Here is a 16,745-nt window from a genome sequence, read left to right as displayed (position 1 = left end):
TTCTATTATTGCTCCTACCACTTTCCCAAACAGCACGGCTAGCGCATGGCACTCACCGCAAGAAAATCTAGTTATAAAGAATGAGTCATGCGAGTGAAGTATTGTCATGTGCTTAGTGTGACAAAAAGAGATTATATGTAAGTAGACAGAATTCCCGCAGTTCATATGTGAGTCAGGCAGAAAGAAAAGACAGCTATCTGGGACAACGGAAAGCACTCTCACAACCACTGAAGTCCTGGTTCACTACACAGTTGTCACTAACCCTTCCGATACCCAGACAGGTAGTACCGGTAATATACCTTACTGACAACAGAAAATATTTGTAAGCTCTAGCTAACTCATATTTAGTCAACAGTAAAACAATTTAAAAACAACAAAAAAATCAGTATGTTGAAAATTACACTCTAAAGACATGATATCATCTCAGTGTCTGTATACCTTCATTTAAGATGTCTTCCGTAATACTAAATGCAGGTGCAACATAAAAAATCTGCAATGCATTGGATCCAGACATTATGGATTCTTTAATGTTTGTAATTTCTAAGTGTGACAAAAAAGGACATACAACAGCATGACAATCAGATACCAGACAACACTGCATAGTTGGGCACATTATGAACAAGGGACAATGGAAAATCAAAAGAAAAAGGTCATTAAGGGTGAACTTTAGACAGAATCAAGAGAAAATGAGGTGAGATGCATTGAAAGAGCAAGCATGATGAATATCTGTATAATGAATATGCAGAAAAGCACAGTAACTGTATATTTGGAGAAGATTCTGCTTCAGCTGCTCTCCACTATAATCAGGCCAAGGCCTATTATCATACTTGTAACTGTTCTGGTGTCTTATCAACTTCCATATTTTCTTCTTTGGATGGAACTGTTGTGTTCTTCTTTGGTGGTGGCGGTGATGGATCTACATCGTCATCATCTGTGCTAGCTTCCATTCCCATTAACACACTTAGTGTTGTCAATATTCTTTTGTCATTTAATTTTGTACTGAAATGTAAAAGGGAAATTGTTATTACTATAAACTAAGAAGCCTGTGATACAGTGTAATCTCAACTAAATATTGTAGTATAAAACTGAAGATTAGGTAAAGTAAAAGCACGCTCAGATCCTATTAGCCTGTTAATAGTTTAACTAACACAAGGTTCCCCATCAAAAACTCATTTCCTGTCTTTATTCTACCCAATTTCTTTCTGGTGGCCTATGCATGCACTGCATATATTTCTTTTCCTAGAATGCCAAAATTGTAGCATGGCATTGGGTCAGTGTGGTCACAAAGCATCTATTTCAAAGCCAAAGGTATGGACGGGGATATAGGAAAATGCTTAAAAATGTTACATTTTCCAGTTAATGGATCAGACTTACATACACAGGGTGAAAATATAGTGGATCAGATTTACATACACAGGGTGAACACATAGTGAATCAGATTTACATAACAGGGTGAACACATAGTGGATCAGATTTACATACACAGGGTGAATGTCAGTTTGTGGCAGGGGTGTGTGATGTCTCCATGGTTGTTTAATTTGTTTATGGATGGGGTTATCAGTAAGGTGAATGCAAGAGTTTTGGAAAGAGGGGCAAGGATGCAGTCTGTTATTGATGAGAGGGCTTGGGATGTGAGTCAGTTGTTGTTTGCTGATGATACAGTGCTGCTGGCTCATTCAGGTGAGAAACTGCAGAAGTTGGTGACTGAGTTTGGTATATTGTGTGAAAGAAGAAAGCTGAGAGAGTAAATATGAATAAGAGCAAGGTTATCAGGTTCAGCACGGTTAAGGGAGTAGTCAACTGGGAGGTAAATTTGAATGGAGCAAAACTGGGGGAAGTGAAGTGTTTTAGATATCTGGGAGTGAATTTGGCAGCGGATGGAACCATGGAAGAGGAAGTGAGTCACAGGGTGGGGGAGGGGCGAAGGTTCTGGGAGTGATGAAGAATGTGTGGAAGGTGAGCAAAAATGGGTATGTTTGAAGGAATAGTGGTTCTAACAATGTTATATAGTTGCGAGGCATGGGCGAAAGATAGGGTTGTGCAGAGAAGGGTGGATGTGTTGGAAATGAGATATTTGAGGACAATATGTGGTGTGAGGTGGTTTGATCGAGTAAGTAATGATAGGGTAAGAGAGATATGTGGTAATAAAAAAAAGTGTGGTTAGGAGAGCAGAAGAGGGGATATTGAAATGGTTTGGTCACATGGAGAGAATGAGTGGGGAAAAATTGACAAAGAGGATATATGTGTCAGAGGTGGAGGGAATGAGGAGAAGTGGGAGACCAAATTGGCGGTGGAAGGATGGAGTGAAAAAGATTTTGAGTGATCGGGGCCTAAACATGCAGGAGGGTGAAAGGCGTGCAAGGAATAGAGTGAATTGGAAGGATGTGGTATACCAGGGTTGACGTGCTGTCAATGGATTGAACCAGGGCATGTGAAGCGTTTGGGGTAAACCATGGAAAGTTTTCTGGGGCCTGGATGTGGAAAGGGAGCTGTGGTTTCGGTGCAATACACATGACAACTAGAGACTGTGAACGAATGAGGCATTTGTTGTCTTTTTCTAGTGCTACCTTGTGCATGCATGGAGGGAGGGGGATGCCATTTCATGTGTGGCAGGGTAGCAATGGGAATGGATGAAGGCAGGAAGTATGAATATGTACATGTGCATATATGTATATGTCTGTGTATGTATATGTTGAAAAGTATAGGTATGTATATATGCGCTGTGTGGGCGTGTATGTATATACACATGTATGTGGGTGGGTTGAGCCATTCTTTCGACTGTTTCCTTGTACTACCTCCCTAACATGGGAGACAGCGACAAAGTATAATAACAAAAAAATTTCTTTAAAATCAAAAGGTGTAAAAACAAGTTCATTTTTAAAAATGATAACTTATTCATTCCTAGTTTTGGAGAAACAATGTTCACCATATTACCCAATCCTACATAAGCAAATTGCATTCAGTTACATTCATAAGCATTTCTATTCATATGACTACATGCAGAACTTTCAAAATCATTTTTTTTCATGAAAAAAGCATTTGCAATTTAGAAAAATACATTATTTACCAGACTGGCCAATTCTAAGTGGGGTAGCATGGGTGAGACAAGAGGCAAAGCAGTGGGTGCTAAAGATGTGAAGTTCCTACAAAAAGCTCACAGCCACCAACTGTGATCACTAGTGAGTTACTGAGGCTTCTAGGCAACTTCACTGAATCATACTTTGTCAAAATTTTCATCAATAACCAGCCAATGAAGATAGAAGAAGTCACATCATGGTAGAAAAACACAAGCCTCAATCATGGACAAAAGTACCTGACTATACACTTGCCTCCATTGAAGCATGCCCTGATTGAGGACAACAGTGCCTGAGGGTTCAAGAGTTATCAAATATTATCCCCTTCTAAGAGCAATTTGCTGATCTTAACCAAAGGCACTTGGAACGAATATCATTAAAAAAAAAATCAACATATGATACACAAAACAAAGTCCCATGCAATGGGAACTAACCATTGTGATATGAGACAGTTCTCCCATAGTGAAACCAAAAAAAATTCAATGAAAGGACAAACTAAATGAACTTTCCCCAAATCTAAAAAAGGACTGGAGGCAAAAACTTACCCAAGAGCCTGAGGATTTGTTGAAAGTTCTTGCATGGTTTTCACAAATTCTGGATCCTTCATAAATTCTTTGGTTCGTGGGTCCTCCTTGAGATGTTCCATGAAGTTTGGGTCGTGGAAGGGGTTTAACATCCTGCCACCACCCTGCTGTGCTATCTGCCATGAACAATAATTCAAATAAGTAGTTTACACTACAAACCTAATGTGAATGACCCATACATCAAACACTGCAATAAATACATACAAAGCAGGAACAACAATGGTTAAAGAATTATGATCTGGTGTGTGAATGGTATTGCAGTTGAGATCTTAAGATAAAGGTGACTGTGCTGTTGACTGGTTGAGTAGGTTTTCCATTGTATGTATGCATCATGGTGAAGTGCATACGGACTGGTGGAATGCATGTATACTGCCATCTTATAAAGTGTGATACGAGATGCGCAAGTTGCAGTGCTTGAGATTCTTAAATTTTTCTTAAATTCTTTGAACTATTATTAATCAATTTACTATATCATCAATTGTCTGTTATATCCAAATCCTTTACATCAGGGTCTGTTAAATCCCTTTTGAAACCAGGTCTTGCCAAATGACCAGTACTTCCTCAGCATACAACTCCATAAGCTGTTGCCATTTTCAATCACCCTGGGTACTCCATGGCCCCTTATTAAACGCCCAACTGAAACATCACACATTCTTGCACTCAAATTACCTGCATCCGAAGTCTATTCTTTGCACCAAAATTGTTGATTGGGATGGCAGTCACTCACTTCCTTAAAAAACACCGCTCTTATTCCTTATTCCTCTTGCAACTGGTGCATAAACATTAACAATCACTCAACTCATAATCCACTTTCATTTTCACCTAAACCATTCTGGAGCTCACTTCCTTACATTCTTTCACATTCCTATACCTCCTCCCTCAGCAGAAGTACCACCCACTCCTTTGCTCTCTCCCTCAAAGTAACCCCTATTTACCCCTATAATATTCCAAATCCATCTCTTTCCCCTCCCCCATTAAATTAGTTCACTTAGATAATCCAGGTTCCTCTTCTCAAACAATATTTATAAACATCCATATACAATGAAGAATGTATGTGAGAAATACTTAGAAAAGCAAATGGATTTGTATGTAGCATTTATGGATCTGGAGAAGGCATATGATAGAGTTGATAGAGATGCTCTGTGGAAGGTATTAAGAATGTATGGTGTGGGAGGCAAGTTGTTAGAAGCAGTGAAAAGTTTTTATCGAGGATGTAAGGCATGTGTACGTATAGGAAGAGAGGAAAGTGATTGGTTCTCAGTGAATGTAGGTTTGCGGCAGGGGTGTGTGATGTCTCCATGGTTGTTTAATTTGTTTATGGATGGGGTTGTTAGGGAGGTGAATGCAAGAGTTTTGGAAAGAGGGGCAAGTATGAAGTCTGTTGGGGATGAGAGAGCTTGGGAAGTGAGTCAGTTGTTGTTTGCTGATGATATAGCGCTGGTGGCTGATTCATGTGAGAAACTGCAGAAGCTGGTGACTGAGTTTGGTAAAGTGTGTGAAAGAAGAAAGTTAAGAGTAAATGTGAATAAGAGCAAGGTTATTAGGTACAGTAGGGTTGAGGGTCAAGTCAATTGGGAGGTGAGCTTGAATGGAGAAAAACTGGAGGAAGTGAAGTGTTTTAGATATCTGGGAGTGGATCTGGCAGCGGATGGAAACATGGAAGCGGAAGTGGATCATAGGGTGGGGGAGGGGGCGAAAATTCTGGGAGCCTTGAAGAATGTGTGGAAGTCGAGAACATTATCTCGGAAAGCAAAAATGGGTATGTTTGAAGGAATAGTGGTTCCAACAATGTTGTATGGTTGCGAGGCGTGGACTATGGATAGAGTTGTACGCAGGAGGATGGATGTGCTGGAAATGAGATGTTTGAGGATAATGTGTGGTGTGAGGTGGTTTGATCGAGTAAGTAACGTAAGGGTAAGAGAGATGTGTGGAAATAAAAAGAGCGTGGTTGAGAGAGCAGAAGAGGGTGTTTTGAAATGGTTTGGTCACATGGAGAGAATGAGTGAGGAAAGATTGACCAAGAGGATATATGTGTCGGAGGTGGAGGGAACGAGGAGAAGAGGGAGACCAAATTGGAGGTGGAAAGATGGAGTGAAAAAGATTTTGTGTGATTGGGGCCTGAACATGCAGGAGGGTGAAAGGAGGGCAAGGAATAGAGTGAATTGGAGCGATGTGGTATACCGGGGTTGACGTGCTGTCAGTGGATTGAATCAAGGCATGTGAAGCGTCTGGGGTAAACCATGGAAAGCTGTGTAGGTATGTATATTGCGTGTGTGGACGTATGTATATACATGTGTATGGGGGTGGGTTGGGCCATTTCTTTCGTCTGTTTCCTTGCGCTACCTCGCAAACGCGGGAGACAGCGGCAAAAAAAAAAAAAAAAAAAAAAAAAAAAATTAAGACACCCTAGGAAAAAGAGCACTGCTCACTTAGCTCCTTCTTTAGTTCCCATTCTTAAAACCTGAAATGAATGGAGTGCAGGGTTTCCTGGTCCCAACTCTCACACCTAAATTTTCCTTTTTCAAAACTTAGGGAATACAAGAGTAATATTCTTTCTCCAACATTGCAAGAAATAATAATTGCAGTATACCTTTTAATTATGGTAACATCAAGGAGCTTCGGAAACTTTAAGGGTGCACTACAACTCAGTTCAAGCCCCTTTTAAGGAGCTTCTGAAACTGCAAGGGTGCACTACAATCAGTAGCAAGGAGAGAATGGACTCCTTAAGAGTGAGAAGCTCTTCATTTTGACTGTATTCAATTTCTTCACCTGATGATGGAAGACGTCATTAGGAACATTAGGTAGGAGCCTCTGTGAACACTGCGCTAGAGTTGCCCTCTGCCAGTGACCTATTAAGGGTGAGGTATAAAGGCTAAGAAGCAGCACTGGAGTTCTTTAGTTATGGAGACTCTGTTGCCGTGGCCACCCGTTTGAGGGAGTTCCAATTGGAACAGGTGTCAGAGACACAAATAGATAGATGATGATATATTCTTATTGCCAGTGAATTCTCACCTTCCTTGTAACCACAATCAGGCAGAGTCCAGTATATCACCATGGGAGAATACATGTCTGATTATTCTATTTTAGCATATAAATGCTACAATGCCTTCTATTCAACTAAAATATTTCCAGATTGCCCCAGATTAAAATAAATACCTACCACTGGTCTATGCACTATCAACAAGATCTGCTAAAACCACATAAGTACTTTCCACATTAGTGAATAAAAATACTAACCCAACAATCTCATTATATTTTATATTTCATTTTGCTTTGTCGCTGTCTCCCACGTTTGCAAGGTAGCGCAAGGAAACAGACGAAAGAAATGGCCCAACCCACCCCCATACACAATGTATATACATACATGTCCACACACGCAAATATACATACCTATACGTCTCAATGTACACATATATATACACACACAGACACATAAATATATACCCATGCACACAATTCACACTGTCTGCCTTTATTCATTCCCATCGCCACCTCGCCACACCTCACATCATGTCATCCCAAAATACATCACCATGTGTAGAGTCAAATAATTCACATCTTTCAAATCAGGATTCTGTTCATGAATTAGAAGACAGTTAGACATGCAAAGTTTCCAGTCCTAATTCAATAAACATAATTGCAAACTGAACATGAATGAACACCAGATCATATGCCTCCATATCATTTCTATACAGCAATGTTTAACATCTGAGGAACAAGAGATGCAGCTGAGACATCCATTCCGATAATTCCTTATAATACTCATATCCAAGACTTTTCTTTTAAAACCAACCAAAACGATTACACTTTTTTTTTATATAAACAACTGTTTAGCCATACTGAGATAATGATTATACCACAAGTGGTAATCCTACCTTACTTCTGCACTCAGCCAATCCGTCCTTCAGTTGCTGATTGTTTGGGTCTAGCTGAAGACCTTTCTGATAAGCAGCCATTGCCTCAGATAACTGTCCTAAGTATGCCAAAGCAGCTCCCTTCCGGGAATATCCCTGCAATACATCAAGATGCTGTGAAAGTACTGGGCAATAATAGTACTACGCAACACACTGTAATGATTCCGTTCTGCTTGATTTACAAATTAATTCAGGAGGTTATGGCTCGTAAGTAAGTAAAACTAAAGAGTGTTATAGTGAAGGGATTAAGGAACAATTAACAATTCTAATGGTAAAATTATTTAAAATTACCTGTCACACCAACAAAAATGGCGAGGGAATCTAGAGATGGAAAAAATAGCCAGAAAATAAGACTAAATTAGTTTTGGATAAGAAGAGATACTACTATCAAATTGTGCCGACAGAGTAAGAAAACAGAGACACATAAGTTTAAATGTTTTGATAATATTCAAAAAGGGGCATGAAAAGAAAATTTTAGCATTCACAAGCAAAAAAACACTCAAAGTGTTTTTACATGCTGTACATTCATATATAACAGATGACTGTTATAGCAGAACATTCAGTTTCCATGGTTTAGATGGTGTGGAACACTTAGATTGCACTACAATTGAAAAAGATTTCTGCAGCTTGATTTTCAATTAGACTTATGCAATATGACTAAGGCAATCCCTGCAGAACAACGGTTCATAGAGCAACACTTCGCAATAATGACATAAAAGAATTAGGGCAGACATTCATAGACAAGTAATTGCAATCACAACGAAACTGAAAAAAATTCAAGTTTTCTTAAATATTCTTTTCCACAAATAAAGAAATATCTAAGCATACTGTAAGGCTTTTCACTTACAATGCCCTTTTCAATTTTACAGTCTTTTAGTATTCCTGCCACTAACAGTAACCTTGTGAGGAAAACCAAGAGTTCATGCTCTTAATGTGTCATAAAAATGAAAATAAAAACAGGAGGGGAGGGTTTCCAGCCCCCAGCTCCTTCCCCTTTTAGTTGCCTTCTACGACACGCTGGGAATACATGGGGAAGTATTCTTTCCCCCCCTATCCCCAGGGATAACAAATAGTAAAGTATCTTGATTTTTTCTATCAAAGTAATTTCTCCATCATTACATGAATGTTAGCATACAGCAGCATTCAAGTTAAGAGAGAACAAGTGCTTTAGTATTATCACTGGCTTTGTTTATCTGCATATGATTACAGAAAAAGTGAATGAAACTATGTGGAGGGTAAGAAATTCAATTACATAAATATCATAAAATTCAAAATCAAAATGAATACATAAAACTGTGGTATTTAAATAACCCACCTTTGCCCAGTCAGGTTTGAAAAGCAAAACCTTCTCAGCATCATTCAAGGCATCACGGTATTGTCCCAACTTGGCATAAGCAGCTGACCTGAATTGGGGTTAAATAATAACTATAAATATTCAATAAAACAAGCAAAAATTGACAAGAATAACTCCTGTTCAGACGAACACATACATCTAAAAGTACCTACAACTTAGTATGAATAAATCATCACCAAGATTAGTTGTCTGCTATTGTTGCTATCTCAAAAAAGGAGGGCAACAGTAAGCAGGAATGAAAAAATGTATCATTATATATGACTATATAAAAAGACTGAAGGAGAGAATCTATCATTCAAAAGTGGTGGGAACAAGTAGAAGGGGGACATCAAAGAGACAGGACAAGAGTGAAGGAGACTATAAGCATTACGGCCTGAACATTCAAAGGAAGATATTCGAGAAAAAATGAATCAGAATGGTGTGGTGAAAGGAAGGTGACTTATCAAGGACAAATATGCAATCAGGGAATGCAGTGGTGCAAGGGATAGTGGATTCTGGATTCAGTGACAGTGCAGATGTGAGTGAATGGGACCATTACCTTACCAAGGTGGAAAACAGTAATGTAAAAATCATCATCCTTGTTATCATCACTATGGTTATTATTGTTTTAAAAGAGGTGAGTGGTGTGATGGGAACAAGAGAACACTTACACTCATGTTGGTGGTTAACTTGAATGTGCTGGACCATAGTTTTTGGAAGTTTATAGTTCTTAAGAATTATGAGTTGATATTCGACAAATAATATACATACAACACCCATGGTGAACTCATGAAGTCTGCCATTAGGTGCATGTAACAAGGAACAGCCAACCCTAAGGACATGTATGCCAAATTACAAAACCAATTGGGTGGGTTGGCCTGCCAATGATAAGGTGCTTAACCTAACCATCAAAGTTGGTACTCATTTATCTACCAAATAAAGGAAGACTGAACAGCTGGGTGTTTTGCACCATCTGCCTGCACCAGAAATTGAACAGCAATAACCACTATACTATCAAAGTTCATTGAGCTAAAACAAGCTAAATAAAAGTCATGCAAAAAATGTTAGGTATCAATTTTCTACTAACCTATTGCTATAGAGGACATGATTCTCAGGGTCAATTTCAATTGCCTTTGAGTAATGAGAAACAGCTTCTTTCAGGTTTCCAGCTTCTAGGCAGGCATTTCCACGATCCTTCATCTGTGCTACCTAAAGGAGAATGATACTTTTACATAAAGACAAATTCATTTGAACTGTACATCACCTCAAAATGAAGTCTCACATCAACAAAGGAAAGGAAGGACCTTGGCAAAATATTCATAAGAACCACTAACACCCTTTAGGCTAGAAATGATAATCTCAATATCAAATTCCCTTTTCAACCTGGATCTATGCAAAGGATTTCTTTTTCCTGTGACAGCTCCATTTTCCCTCTATGCACATCATTCTCAGCAATCAAGTAACAACTATACCATTCCAAACAAACATCCCATATCAAATCAAATGAACTACATTCTCTCTCTTACACATCCAGAGCAAATACATTTGAGTTATTTCCTTGTGATTACAATACTCAGAGTTTCAGTAACTAAAAGGACCCATTCATACTTATTAATGTGAGGCATAACACGAACACACACAAGAAAATGTTCATGTACACAATTTTTGATCCATGTATATACACATGAAAACTATGAACTCAATGTTTTAACAGCTCTGTTATTACACTGTCACTCTGTTACTATCTACTCATCTATTCTTAACTCTGATGCCCATTCCCTCCATGAACTCCATTAAAGGGGTGTCCATGGCAAAGTCTCCACTTATCCCTGTTCTTACATATCTCCCTCAAACCATTCCATGCATTCTTCCACCATTTCTCTCCCTCCAGTACTCTTCCACTTTATGTCAAACTACTTTGTTACCTGAACACCTATCCTGTATGACATCTTAAACTTGTTTCTGTAACTTTAACTGTTTTCTAAGACTGCAACTCTATCCAATGTAAGTCATGAAACTACTTTACTTGACTAAAATACTGACTAATAGGAGAAACATGAAGTTTAGATAGGTTCTGTATAATATGTTCTTGAAATGGAATTAACTATTTTTTTTGTAAAGTCCACAGATTCCCTGAAAAACTATCGTCATATTGCCTTATTATCATTCAATATGAAAGATGAAGTAGGCTCATGCAGATATTCATTTTCAAAAAAATTTATACTGTACTTTAAACATACAATAGTAATTTCCCAAGGTTAGTCAAGATGCAGGGCCGAATATTAAGAATATTCCACAATAATGTTCCAGTATCTTATGACTACTATAGTGAGAGGGTCAAGCAGTAATTTAGTATTTAGGAAGACCCACTGTGATCAAATTCAATCGGAGTTCCTTATACGTGGTAGGATGGTGCATAATTTTAATCCCTGTACATTATTCTGCACATCTGAAGTATATACACTATGTATAAAGTACCCATTAATAAGCCTTTCAAATCCTGAGGTTACTTATACAATCCTCCTATATTCAACTTTAACCAAAATCATTTTATATATCAACGGTCAGCGAGATTTTCAGGTTAGGTTGATTTCTGATCACGTTTTCCTTAATCTTCGTAACCATCACTATCGTTTTTCCTTAATCTTCGTCACCATCACTATCGTTTTAACATCAAACCACATACAATGCTCCACATCAGGTTCTGCCACTTAAAAGTTTACTCTTTAGACACTACACTACTACGGAAACATAAATCACAAATTTCCAAAGCTCTTTGAACCCCACATGTGCTGTAGTACCACTTACAAAAATTTCGAGAGTTCTCAAAGAACTAGTAATTTATATTATCTTGACTATTATCTGCTTCAGTTCAAACTAAAAATCGACATTTGCATTAATATGAGGCTTTGCTACAGCACGAGCACCATGAACAAAATTCATCACACCACTCGACTTAAATGTTCATGCTCATAATGTACAACTGCTGCCTGGCCTAAGAAAACATCGTATACCAGGAAAATAGTCCCCGCATTTAACACTTAGAAGCCAAGACCACTAATCACCGACACCACTAGGAATCAGTGACTATATATATAATCCAAGTGACCACCTGGAGTTTCTAGCTGCTAGCCATAATGTGATCACACTGACTTGGAAGGAAAAGCACCGTACCTTGGCTACGTTATCTTCCATCTTGCACCGTGAGAGGGAAAAAGGACACTGAGGCAGAGAAAAGGGCGACCGCCTCGTGTGAATTTGTGGAAGTCTCTCGAACCACAACAACAACACTGAGAGGGCGCGGAACCTTCCTTTTAATTTTCTCCCTTTTTCTCGTTTATTGAGTACAAATACCTTTGCTTCTAGTTTCATTAATAGAAAATGACAATACTACACATACTTTTCATGAAATTATAAGTATCCACGGGCGTATAGTAGATTTAATGAAATGTTTGAGACCGTTCTGAACAATTGACATACGTCTTGAAGAACTCGAACTTTCTGGGATATTCCTGAATAATGAATGTATCACTTCATTTACTCTACCAGTGATCCCATCAGGCAAGCAACCAAGAGGGGGTACAAATACAGACTATCTGTGAGGAGTTACAGATTACATGTTCTTCCCTCAATCATTATCTGATCCAGAGATTTCAGGTTACACAGAACCTTGACAGGAAATCTGCGTAAATTCTTTTAATAATGAAATATCTAAAATTTACGGGTTTACTTATCCAAAGCATAAATGGAATTCTCACTAACATTAAGTAGTCAGAAAGGGAGTAACTATGACAGAACTCCTTTAATGTTGTTAACCCAAGGCTCGGGTCAATCCATACAGCAAGACCTTGTCCCAGAGACGAATTTTGAGGATTTGTTGTTTTTACTAATGCTTCCAGTTGTGTAAGAATGTTAGTATGATGTAAGGAGTTCAGACTTGCACTACATATGCCTTAAACGAATGAATTCGACTTTTATACAGGCCGTTATGAGAGAGAGAGAGAGAGAGAGAGAGAGAGAGAGAGGATATATTTCATGAAGGAACGGGAAAATGATTTACTTCGTAGTAGGAATTGTAATAATAATACTAAATATATATATATATATATATATATATATATATATATATATATATATATATATATATATATATGTTTATTATTTTACTTTGTCGCTGTCTCCCACGTTAGCGAGGTAGCGCAAGGAAACAGACGAAAGAATGGCCAAGCCCACCCACATGCACATGTATATACATACACGTCCACACACGCAAATATACATACCTATACATCTCAATGTATACATATATATACACACACAGGCATGTACATATATACACATGTACATGATACATACAGTCTGCCTTTATTCATTCCCATCACCACCTCGCCACACATGAAATAACAACCCCTTCCCCCCTCCTGTGTGTGAGGTAGCGCTAGGAAAAAACAAAGGCCACAATCGTTCACACTCAGTCTCTAGCTGTCATGTGATAATGCACCGAAACCACAGCTCCCTTTCCACATCCAGGCCCCACAGAACTTTCCACGGTTTACCCCAAACGCTTCACTTGCCCTGGTTCAATCCACAGACAGCACGTCGACCCCGGTATACCACATTGTTCCAATTCACTCTATTCCTTGCACGCCTTTCACCCTCTTGCATGTTCAGGCCCCGGTCACTCAAAATCTTTTTCACTCCATCTTTCCACCTCCAATTTGGTCTCCCATTTCTCCTCGTTCCCTCCACCTCTGACACATATATCCTCTTGGTCAATCTTTCCTCACTCATTCTCTCCATGTGACCAAACCATTTCAAAACACCCTCTTCTGCTCTCTCAACCACACTCTTTTTATTACAACACATCTCTCTTACCCTTACATTACTTACTCGATAAAACCACCTCACACCACATATTGTCCTCAAACATCTCATTTCCAGCACATCCACCCTCCTGCGCACAACTCTATCCATAGCCCATGTCTCGCAACCATAAAACATTGTTGGAGCCACTATTCCTTCAAACATAGCCATTTTTGCTTTCCGAGATAATGTTCTCAATTTCCACACACTCTTCAACGCTCCCTGGATTTTCGCCCCGTCCCCCACCCTATGATTCACTTCTGCTTCCATGGTTCCATCTGCTGCCAAATCCACTCCCAGATATCTAAAACACTTCACTTCCTCCAGTTTTTCTCCATTCAAACTTACCTCCCAATTGACTTGATCCTCAACCATACATTAACATCCAAAAGTCTCTCTTTCGTGCGCCTGTCAATTAACACGTAATCCAATAACGCCTCTCTCCTACTTACATACGTATACTTATGTATATCTCGCTTTTTAAACCAGGTATTCCCAATCACCAGTCCTTTTTCAGCACATAAATCTACAAGCTCTTCACCATTTCCATTTACAACACTGAACACCCCATGTATACCAATTATTTCCTCAACTGCCACATTTCTCACCTTTGCATTCAAATCACCCATCACTATAACCCGGTCTCGTGCATCAAAACCACTAACACACTCATTCAGCTGCTCCCAAAACACTTGCCTCTCATGATCTTTCTTCTCATGCCCAGGTGCATATGCACCAATAATCACCCATCTCTCTCCATCAACTTTCAGTTTTACCCATATTAATCGAGAATTTACTTTCTTACATTCTATCACATACTCCCACAACTCCTGTTTCAGGAGTACTGCTACTCCTTCCCTTGCTCTTGTCCTCTCACTAACCCCTGACTTTACCCCCAAGACATTCCCAAACCACTCTTCCCCTTTACCCTTGAGCTTCGTTTAACTCAGAGCCAAAACATCCAGGTTCCTTTCCTCAAACATACTACCTATCTCTCCTTTTTTCACACCTTGGTTACATCCATACACATTTAGACACCCCAGTCTGAGCCTTCGAGGAGGATGAGGACTCCCCGCGTGACTCCTTCTTCTGTTTCCCATTTTAGAAAGTCAAAAAATACAAGGAGGGGAGGATTTCTGGCCCCCCGCTCCCATCCCCTCTAGTCGCCTTCTACGACACGCGAGGAATGCGTGGGAAGTATTCTTTCACCCCTATCCCCAGGGATAATACATATATATATACATATATATATACATACACATACATACGCACATATACACACACACACACACATATACATATATATACATATTTTTTTTTTTTTTCCAAAAGAAGGAACAGAGAAGAGGGCCAGGTGAGGATATTCCCTCAAAGACCCAGTCCTCTGTTCTTAACGCTACCTCGCTATCGCGGGAAATGGCGAATAGTATGAAAGAAAGAAATATATATATATATATATCCCTGGGGATAGGGGAGAAAGAATACTTCCCACGTATTCCCTGCGTGTCGTAGAAGGCGACTAAAAGGGGAGGGAGCGGGGGGCTGGAAATCCTCCCCTCTCGTTTTTTTTTTTTTTTTTTGATTTTCCAAAAGAAGGAACAGAGAACGAGGCCAGGTGAGGATATTCCCTCAGAGGCCCAGTCCTCTGTTCTTAACGCTACCTTGCTAACACGGGAAATGGCGAATAGTATGAAAGAAAGATATATGAAAAATGTAAGAAACAATTTAGAAAACTGAAACTTCTAGCTTGAAATGAAATGAAAGGTTTATATATATATATATATATATATATATATATATATATATATATATATATATATATATATATATTAATTATATGGGTAAATTATATGGGAGGGTATTGATTGAGAGGGTGAAGGCATGTACAGAGCATCAGATTGGGGAAGAGCAGTGTGGTTTCAGAAGTGGTAGAGGATGTGTGGATCAGGTGTTTGCTTTGAAGAATGTATGTGAGAAATACTTAGAAAAGCAAATGGATTTGTATGTAGCATTTATGGATCTGGAGAAGGCATATGATAGAGTTGATAGAGATGCTCTGTGGAAGGTATTAAGAATATATGGTGTGGGAGGAAAGTTGTTAGAAGCAGTGAAAAGTTTTTATCGAGGATGTAAGGCATGTGTACGTGTAGGAAGAGAGGAAAGTGATTGGTTCTCAGTCAATGTAGGTTTGCGGCAGGGGTGTGTGATGTCTCCATGGTTGTTTAATTTGTTTATGGATGGGGTTGTTAGGGAGGTAAATGCAAGAGTTTTGGAAAGAGGGGCAAGTATGAAGTCTGTTGGGGATGAGAGAGCTTGGGAAGTGAGTCAGTTGTTGTTCGCTGATGATACAGCGCTGGAGGCTGATTCATGTGAGAAACTGCAGAAGCTGGTGACTGAGTTTGGTAAAGTGTGTGGAAGAAGAAAGTTAAGAGTAAATGTGAATAAGAGCAAGGTTATTAGGTACAGTAGGGTTGAGGGTCAAGTCAATTGGGAGGTGAGTCTGAATGGAGAAAAACTGGAGGAAGTGAAGTGTTTTAGATATCTGGGAGTGGATCTGGCAGCGGATGGAACCATGGAAGCGGAAGTGGATCATAGGGTGGGGGAGGGGGCAAAAATTCTGGGGGCCTTGAAGAATGTGTGGAAGTCGAGAACATTATCTCGGAAAGCAAAAATGGGTATGTTTGAAGGAATAGTGGTTCCAACAATGTTGTATGGTTGCGAGGCGTGGGCTATGGATAGAGTTGTGCGCAGGAGGATGGATGTGCTGGAAATGAGATGTTTGAGGACAATGTGTGGTGTGAGGTGGTTTGATCGAGTGAGTAACATAAGGGTAAGAGAGATGTGTGGAAATAAAAAGAGCGTGGTTGAGAGAGCAGAAGAGGGTGTTTTGAAGTGGTTTGGGCACATGGAGAGAATGAGTGAGGAAAGATTGACCAAGAGGATATATGTGTCGGAGGTGGAGGGAACGAGGAGAAGA

At 39.3% G+C, this 16,745-nt stretch overlaps 1 protein-coding gene across 1 annotated transcript in view; it reads right to left on the bottom strand.

The window, feature by feature from the left end:
• Nucleotides 1–12,235, bottom strand: part of Stip1 (Stress-induced phosphoprotein 1) — a 29,703-nt gene extending 17,468 nt beyond the window's left edge. Inside the window, exons 1-6 of the mRNA XM_071679916.1 lie at nucleotides 12,080–12,235; nucleotides 9,993–10,114; nucleotides 8,888–8,975; nucleotides 7,534–7,668; nucleotides 3,620–3,774; nucleotides 828–999 (exon numbers count right to left, since the gene is read on the bottom strand). Coding sequence (XP_071536017.1) covers nucleotides 828–999; nucleotides 3,620–3,774; nucleotides 7,534–7,668; nucleotides 8,888–8,975; nucleotides 9,993–10,114; nucleotides 12,080–12,100 — 693 coding nt within the window. The 5' untranslated portion in view covers nucleotides 12,101–12,235. The remainder of the gene's footprint in view (nucleotides 1–827; nucleotides 1,000–3,619; nucleotides 3,775–7,533; nucleotides 7,669–8,887; nucleotides 8,976–9,992; nucleotides 10,115–12,079) is intronic.
• Nucleotides 12,236–16,745: the final 4,510 nt, after the last annotated feature.

Source organism: Panulirus ornatus, chromosome 30 (genome assembly GCF_036320965.1).
Source record: "Panulirus ornatus isolate Po-2019 chromosome 30, ASM3632096v1, whole genome shotgun sequence".
Lineage (NCBI taxonomy): Eukaryota > Metazoa > Arthropoda > Malacostraca > Decapoda > Palinuridae > Panulirus > Panulirus ornatus.
This window is presented reverse-complemented; position numbering and strand designations above follow the sequence as displayed.